This window comes from Oxyura jamaicensis, chromosome 2, assembly GCF_011077185.1.
Source record: "Oxyura jamaicensis isolate SHBP4307 breed ruddy duck chromosome 2, BPBGC_Ojam_1.0, whole genome shotgun sequence".
In the NCBI taxonomy this organism is placed as follows: Eukaryota; Metazoa; Chordata; class Aves; order Anseriformes; family Anatidae; genus Oxyura; species Oxyura jamaicensis.
In genome coordinates this window covers 37,135,561-37,144,609 of record NC_048894.1, presented here as the reverse complement: position 1 = coordinate 37,144,609, position 9,049 = coordinate 37,135,561, and the positions used below count along the sequence as shown (strand labels likewise).

The 9,049-nt window shown below is 43.9% G+C and overlaps 1 protein-coding gene across 1 annotated transcript; it reads left to right on the top strand.

Annotated features, from left to right (window-relative positions):
* The first annotated feature begins 18 nt into the window (after positions 1-18).
* Positions 19-2,305, top strand: DPH3 (diphthamide biosynthesis 3). Its single transcript, XM_035318328.1, has 3 exons — positions 19-183; positions 313-387; positions 860-2,305. Exons 1-3 carry the CDS (start codon positions 76-78, stop codon positions 923-925), a joined length of 249 nt encoding a protein of 82 aa, XP_035174219.1. The 5' UTR covers positions 19-75; the 3' UTR covers positions 926-2,305.
* The last annotated feature ends 6,744 nt before the right edge of the window (positions 2,306-9,049 follow it).

Below are 9,049 nucleotides of genomic sequence, written 5' to 3'. Positions count from 1 at the left end.
CAGGCGGGCTCTGCGCATGCGCCGTCGCTCCCCTTCCGCGCGGTTCCGTCCCGCCCGTTCCGGCCCGGCGCCATCATGGCGGTGTTCCACGACGAGGTGGAGATCGAGGACTTCGAGTACGACGCGGAGAGCGGCACGTACAGCTACCCCTGCCCCTGTGGGGACCGCTTCCTCATCACACGGGTAACGGGGGCTGGGGGGGACCCGTTGGGGCTGAGGGGGGCCCGGTGAGGTGCGGGGGGGCCCTTGAGTGAGGGGGGGCCCTTGGGTGAGGGGAGGCCGTTGACTGAGCGTTTCTTGCGTCTGTTTTAGGAGGACCTGGAGAACGGCGAGGATGTGGCCACCTGCCCCAGCTGCTCCCTCATCTTGCGGGTCATCTATGACCAGGTGAGTGCGGGAGGGCGGCCTGCGCCTCCACGCCTTCTCCGGTGCTTCCTCAGTCAAGTGGGGTTGAGGTTTGTTGTGGGCTTTTAAAAGGCCTCGGTAAGCGTGAGGTGAGACTGGCAGGGAGCCAGCTGATACATCCCTTCTGTTATGACTCTGTCTCCTGCTTCATTTTCTTTTCTGGTGTCCGCTTGCTGTTGTGTCTGAGCTTTACATCATGCCTGTTCTGGGTGAGCATGGGGTGAAACGCGGGCAAAACAGTCTCAGAGATGTTAAGATGTCTGTGACTCCAGCAGCACGGTCATCTGATCTATTTTTCATAAGCAGTAGGCATGCTGCGGCTTTCATCTTGTGGGAGACAATTCCATGCCGCTTACATCCAGACCAGAAAGCAAGATGGTGATCTGATGTCTTTTGAGGGAGGGGAGATCCAAAAATAATGATATCCAACTAAAACTCTGCTTGCTGTCTCTAGGAACAGTTCATGCGTGATGAAGTCATTGCAGAGCCTTTGACAAACAAGGAACTGATTAAGTGCTGACGAACGCATCATGAACTGTTGCTGCTTTAGGATAAGAAATTATGGGAATGACAACTTTGGGAAGAGACGCGGTGCTCCGCCTGGAAGTTCTTGCTGCTGTGAGAAACAAGTGCAATAAGTGGCTGTCGTAATGACACGAAATAAAATTTTCTGGGACATGAACAGGTTTTGGTATAAAGAGTTACGCATTTTAAGAAATTAATAGTTGGTATTCTGGAAGACTTGGAGTGTGATCCTGATTGACTTCAAATCAGTATTCGGAAGTGTGCAGTGAGGATAAACCGGCGTGAAGTGGCACAGAGAGAGAAAATGTTGGGAAACAAAACGTAAAGGTCTGTGGGACGTGCTGCCATACAGAATTACAGTGTTGGTGCAGCATGGTGTCACCTAGGAAGTGGACCCTCGTACTTTCAGGCTATGCTGAGTTTAGGAAGAAAAGGAGGCCCAGAACCACTGCTGCTGGTAAATGGTTTTCACTACTGTAAACGCAAAGAAGGCACAGCACGTGGATTGAAGCAGATTTGTTTGATAAATTGCAGTTGCTCAGAAACAGCTTTGGTAGCTGTATTAACTGGATATCTGAAATAATCATATTACTTTTGTTGCGTGAAATGAAACAAAAAGAATCCAGCTCTTCTACCCTTCAAAGATAGTCATCTGCAAATGGATTTGAACTCAAAAGTGGATTTTAATATACCCATATTTTCTCAGCAGTTCAGTGATTTGACTGTTGCAGCAAATACAAAACAGGCTGCAGTTCTCTGTCCCACTTAGAGTAGTGCACTTCCTGAATTTTTCGGTCTCACTTTGTCAAGGTTCTGTCTGTTCCTGGATAAGAAATGCCCACAGTTTGCTTGATTTATTAATAAAAAGGAGTCTTAAGATAGAAAAGAGTTGGAAGATTATGCTCTGAAGTAACCTTGATTCCAAGATTACTTCTTGTATTACAGGCCACTGCATATAAGTATTTATTTAAAATAAGAATCATTCATAAATTTTGTTGGATTTGACATCTGTGAATTTGGGGGAAAGTATTTGTGCAGTGCTTATATAATTATTTCACTCCAGGCACTAGAGATAAACAAGTCTTACTGATATCTTTCTCTTAATTATTCTTGTTCTTACAATGTTCTGTGAATGTTGGAAATGAACATGCTAGTTATTTAAAAACAAACAGACCCTACACCCTTCAGCTAGAAGTTTTCAAGGCACCGTGTACAACGCGAAGTGTTTTTATGCCGAAACCAGCAGGTGGCACTCGTGTCACTTAAATACCCGTGCTTCAGAAAATGCTGTGGTAACTTTGCTTAGCAGTTTCTTAGCAAATATTTATTTTGGCTGTTATTTAAATAAAGATTCTTGAAATTGCACCAGTGGTTATAATGGGCTGTTGCTTATTTTATTCTGTCCGTGCACCAGCCAGAATGGTTTCTGAAGATGTTGAGTTGCTGCTGCTGCAGTGCTTGGGTACTGAAATCTCTTCTAGAGAGCTTGTGATACTGAAATCTTCTCTCTAGGTTAGCTAAAAAAGTGGTTGTCAGTCTATCAGTAGGTGCTACAAAGGAAATTCACAGGAACCCCGTTTAAGCTCCCATTCAACCTGCATAAATATCAGTTGTTTGTTTTTTCCCCCAAGTCTTATAAATAAAACCATGTAGGGTAGGTTTAAAAAGGAACACCAGGGAATGTGTACTCAGAAGCAATTATCTTGAACCAAATTGATTCATGTAGGATATCTAAATGTGCGGGGATTTTACAGAATTAATTTGACCAAGTTTTAAGGGGGGTTGTTTTTTTTAATAAAAGTAAGGCATTGTCATGAAGATACATTTTTTTTGAAACTTAAGTAGAAAATTATTTATATTCCATATGGTTGAATTCCGACACGGTTGTAAAAAAGTCTTTATCGCTCAATCTTACTTGGACTGCATTTATTTATTAGTGCCATTTATGTATGCACTACGGTTATGTTAGGTAGTACATATCAATGCTTCAGTCAACTATTCATTTTCTTCATTTTTTTTTACCTTTTCCAGAGCTTTTTAGTAGCATAACAACAGTGCAATATCATGTCTGACTTTGTTAGAAAAGGATGTGTCCACGTTTGCCTGCAGAAATTGCTTACAACTTGGTTTCACTGCAATGCCTTACAGAACTTGAGAGAACGGTTGCTGTCCTGGGGGAGGAGAGAGGGGAGAGACAAAGCAAGGAGGATGGATGATCTCTTTCCCCACTTTGTTGCGTTTTGGGAGTCTGAGAAAGATGTTTAGAAAGTGTTGAGCTGTTCCATTGCTTTCCAGCCCTCTCTGCAGAACAGAAGGGAGTTCTGTAGCAACGAAGTGGAGCCTTGATAAAAGCTCAGTGATGGTAGCAAGCTGCCCATTTTTGTGTTTTCCTAACTGGTAAGAAGCTTTTGATTCCAGTGATAGCAGATAGCTTTTTAAAAATTCTTCCATGCTGTGTAATTCCAAAACAGTAGGCAGGGCAATCTGAGTAACCCATCAGCAATGTTCCTTTCTTGGAATTCAGTCACAAGATTTCCTCATACCACCGCAGGCTTTTGCCCAGTGTGTAGGCCCCTTATCCATCCCTTGTGTGCTGCATGTTCTTGGAAACCAATGGCTCACTTGTCTTCTCAAAAGACAGCTATGTGGAACACAAAGAAGGCTTTGGCTGCTTGGTTGTATCCGACAAGTAGATCGGTTATGTAATTGATTAGCTCCTTGACTCTGCACAGAGGAGTCTCATGTACTTGATGAAGAACAGCATTGTGTGAACGTTAATGTAGACGCTACTAGAGTAAGTCATGCTTACTGGGGGTTAGAGAGGGTGGAAAAACTTGTGATCAGTTTCAGATGGCCAAGCTCTGAAATCGCTGATGCCATTAGCACTGTTACACACCACTAAACGCCCATGTAATATTGAAAACAAGCAATAGCCTGTGTCCACAATTTTAAAGGAAGAAATGGGAAATAATTTGCTCTTTGTTAAGCTGAAGAGGCTCTGCTCCTCCAAACAGTCAGGTTCGTGTTTGCATTTCAAAGAAACTAGCTGAGAAGGTCATGCACTGCTAAATCATTGTGCCTGTGTATCAGGCATACATGATTAGTTCTGAATAGCTGCTCTGGCAGTCTGGGACAAAGACCCTGGACTTCTAAGAGCTGAGGTCTGGAGGTCGCCAATTACAGCTCCTGCACTTGCTCCATGTGCCTGTGTGGCAGGGAAGTTGTGACCTGAAGGGCTGTTAGGCAAAGACCTTGTCATTCCTTCCTTCCGTCATCACTTTTAATTTTGATTCTCAGCAGCACCAAAAAACTTATCTACTTTACAGAACATTGTATGAATAAAGATGATTGTGTAGACCGGCTGGTCTGCCTACCAAGAAGCAGATTCTAGTTAATTTCAAATAAACCTTCAACATATAAATTAAAGTGAGCTGACAGCGGTGTATCGTCACTAAGAAAAGTTTCCCCGTATCCCATTTCCATCCCCCCTGCATTTTGGTTTAACATTCAGATCAACCTTGACTGCCGGGATAGGTATTTGTTACACTGAAAACTTACTGAAGTGTTCTTAGAGATAGGGTTTTTATCAGGATACCACAAACGTTGGCCATGAGTTTCTGTGGGCAATTTCTTGTGGATTCCTTTATGTTTAGTTAGGATGTAGCTTTGCTTCTGCTTCTTGGTAACTTAAAATGCTAATTTCTTCATGTCTCTCTGTTGTAGCCATGGCATAGAGGAGACGGAGGATCTGGAGGATCCTGTGTAACCCTGGGGATGCTGAAACTGGTCAAACCTTTTGAGTGACGGCGGCAGCAGCTGAAAGAAGCTGTGCCAAGCTGGAGAACAGCTTTCAGTGTCACCTGCTGTCAGGGAGGAAATGGGTCAAAAGGGAGTAAGGAAGAGGGTAAATGCTTTAGACCTTTCATCACTCCTTCCTGCCCCTTTGCAGCCCCATTTCGGTCTGTTGGGATATCTTCACAAATCTTGGCAGCTCACCCACCTGGTGTAGGCTTCTCACCATGACATGGAAAATCATTGCTGTGCCACGAACCCTGCCACTGAGCAGTCGGAGTGTGGAGTGGATGGCTGTGGAGGCACAAGACGGTGGGCAGAGGCCAGCTGCAACACCCACCGGTGCCATTATGCACCCGGCAGGCAGTGACCATAGCTACTGTAAGGATTCGCTCTGGTAAAAACAAAAATACAAAGAAAAACCCTGAACAGCAAGTGTGTATCATCTGCTTTAGGTTATGTGCCGTGCCATGCAAATCTAGCTCTTACACCAGGTAAAGCAGAAAGTAGAGTTCTTTTGAGCTGTACCTCTGGGTTTTTTCCTGAGCCAAAAGCCTGATTGTGCTGACCACCAATACACTGAGGGAGGCCTAGCCCTCTGAACACTCCTTACTTCTTGTTTTCCTCCCTCATTCTTGGCTGTCTTTTCTTCCCTATAGAGAGGGAAGAAGCTCTGCTAGTGTAAGGTGATGTAAGGGAATGATTCAAAATATAAGTGATAGTGATGTTGGCAGCAGTGCAATTGACAAGTAAAATGTTGGGACCCTCAAAGTCTCATAAAGACTTGCCAGGGGGTCATTGACTTGTCGAGGTCATTGTTGTGAAACATGTCTGAACAGCAGCTAGACTGATTTATGAGTATGATAGTCTTCTGTATGCTTTCTTCCTTGTAGTGGAAAAGTAATCTAATGTGGATTCACAGAGCACTCATTTATTCATGAGTATTTGCCCTATATACATTGTTAACTGATCATCTTTTCTTTTTGCTCTTCTCTGTGTTTTCAGTTGTGGGGTGATTCATACAGTGTAACTTGCGGTCTTCTCTGACAATTCCCTGACACATTTTCAGCTAGGTCATCGACGTTGCTGAAGCCAAGCTTTTGAAATGTGTGAGTTGGGCCCCTGTAAATTGTAAGTTAGGCTTAAAATCATAGGTTTAAAAATGTATTTTAAACTAATTCTCAACTATTGAAACTTTTAGGGATCGTGTTTTCACTTTGCTACTGTGATTTCCTTTTTTGTTGTTGTTGTGTGGTGATGATTTTTTAATTCAAAGTCAAAATTAAGGTTCTTGCCCTGCTGTTTTGAAGGCAGAAGCTGCTCCTTTAGGCGAGGCTCTAGCTATCGCAAGTCTCAGGGTGAAATCAACAGTAGCTGGCAGTGTGCTCACTGTCCAGTACGTCATTCCTGTGGTGCCCTCTTCAGGCTCTTCCTGTTCCATTGGCAAATGATTTTGCTTTGGCCTCACAAATGCTGGACAAGTTGGTAAACAACCATTGACATGTTCCTTGTCTGAAGTAAAAGTTACTCCAGCCCAGTAGCTGTCTAAATAGCTGCAGCGTTTCTGAGCTTGATGTAGCCCTACTGTGTTTAGTCCTATGTTTGTAGGACTAGTGTGTAGTCCTACAGTATTTACACACAGTGCAAGTTTGCTGATATAATCTTAGAAATAACAGGCATTTCACACTCTCTAGGAAAATAAAATACATTTATCAGGGAGGATTTTTTTAAGTACGTTGAAATGGTTACTGCCTAACTGTTCTCATTTCTGCAGATAGATCTCTGATCATGGGCCTGTTGCTGGGTCTGTCTGGGGAAATTCTGTACCCGTGCAAAGCCGATGCAATCATCTTGTGGCATTTATTGCATCTCTCAGATAGTGGTGTACAGATCTCTGTACACTGCAGCAAAAAATTATCATTTCGTATCACTCTGTAACAGATTAGAACTGCTATTGTGGCTTGTGGCAGACTTTAAGATTAAAGTTTGATTTAATTAAATATAGAGGGAAAAAATAGTAGATAAATTATGGAGCCTACATTATCCTTTATTTATTTATTTTTCTCATACTGATGGAATACTCTTGGCTTTGCTTTTATATCATGCAGAGGCTTCTGCAACCACCTGTGCATTGCACTGGTGTTATCACACTGGTGGACTCTGGTGTACATCCCATAGCCTGGTAAAGAGGATCAGACTTTGAATTTAAATGTAAAATTGGTTTGGAGGCAGAGAGAAACCACCCATCAGAGTGCCATTTCAGAGCCAATGAAGAAAACTTCTGTCCTAGAGGGTGACTTGAAGCGTGGTATCAGCGGAACTGGCTGTCCCAGATCAAAGCGAGGGGCTGCCTAGCCTGGTGCCCAGCCACAACACTGCCCTCCAGCTAAGGAAGAGTCTAGTAAAGAGCCAGGCAAGCATTTGGGGATGCTTCCCCGCAACACTACCACGCAGTTTGTGAGTTATGGGCTTCTTGAGACTGATGCACTAGTGGCGCGGTCTCAGAAATAAGTGATTAGCTAAGCTTATGGAAATACATACTTATAGAATTTGTGTCACAATTTATTATCTACTGCACCCCGTGAAAAGGAGTTACACGGTGTAAGTACACTCTGTTAGGAGAGCTGTCTCCTCTTGTTTGTGTTGAATCCACTGCTTGCTGGTTCATTTGAAGACTCTTTGGATAGGAAGGGACATTTCTGTGTCCTGTTCTCTCTATCCTGTTGATGACTGTTCAGGATTTTTTCTTATCTCCCCTCAGTCATTTCTTCTCTGAGCCTGTAACGTCCTTGCCTACTCAGCCACTCTCCCCACAGGAGCTGTTCCATGCCTTTGATTGTCCCTTGCTGCCCTTCTCTGAACCTTGTCCCCCTCTCCCACGCTGTTTTTGAGAGGAGGGGAGGTAGGTGCATCATGCATACATTGGCATAATGGTACTTGGTCTCTGCTCTGTTCTCCATTTTATAAAATACTTCCCATTTGATAGTTTTTTTTGGACACTTGCCAAGCACTAGGCTGATGTTGTCTTAGAACTAATGTTTAATTAATGCAAAAGCCTTTTACAATCTAAGCTCAGAGTAACTATGACCTTCTCCTACATAACCTTGTTGGTGGCTCAGGCAGGTTTTAGAAGAAAGCCAGGTGATCTGGGTCAGGTACCATCAGCTCAGATGGCCTTTCTGCTCCAGCTGGGGTGCCTTTCTGCTGCAGTCTCCTCATGGCAGCTGATGAAGGGGTGCAGGCTCCACACATTCCGGTAGGACTGTCTCAGGCTGGTTAATGCTCCTCTCCTCCCAACATTTAGCTGACTTTGTTTAATTTTGTGATCTGTTTGCTTCCTTTCCACGTGCTTTTCAATTAGCCATATTGCATTTCTTAATGGCTTCAGCTCCTTCTTCAAAGCCACATCTGTGTGCCTTTTGTATCTCCCAGTCTTTGCTGCAGTGACTTTCCTGATGGGTGTCTGAATTTTCCAGGCAATAAGCCCTTGACTGAGCTGATGGTGTGTTTTAGGGTGAGATATCTTTTAAAGCTGAATACACTGAATACTTTAATCAAAGGAATGTGGATACTGCCCAAGATGCACATTTAAAATAGGGTCCTTTTTGAAAGGGCAAATATTTTTTTTCCATTCAAAGGTACTCTTACCTTGTGACTTTATTTTTTAATGCTGGCCTGGAAAAAAAAAATCTTATCATGAATAAGTAACAAATGACGAATGTCATAGAGTGAATAAATCTTGCTCTTCCTTTTGAAGAAGGGGTTAATTGTAACTCAGTCTGTCTCGTCTGGCAGAACTACTCAAGATAAAGCTCTTTCTTGGAAGAATACCCTTAGGAAGTTAGTGACCTAGAATGAGCTTGGCATAGGATTGCATTTTAGCCTGAACTGTGAGACTCGCTGCTGCGATCTCTATACACAGATAGTTTCTGACAGGCTTTGCAAACAGCCTGGGGTCAGAGCCTGCAGGCTTTCCTTGGGTGAGTAAAAGCTGTGGAAGGGGAGCTCAGTCCGTTTGCTGTTGAGACAAACAGCAAAATTCCCAAACCCTGGGATGGCGCAAAGGGGGGCACTTAGAGGCAAACACAGGCCCTTGCTATGGGGCGGTGAAAAGGGCATGGGAAGCAGCAGAGCATCTCCCTGCCAGAGCTGGCTCATGAGGTTCAAGCACTGCTCTTAACTGGCACCAAGACTGTGTTTCTGATGCCCTTTGACATAAGGCACAAGGAGAGCAGGTGATGGCACGCCAAGCTGGCATCCTGCATTGGGCTTCAAAATGTATCCGTGGCCCTGCTTCTACACCTCTGCCGCAAACTGCCTGGCTGTC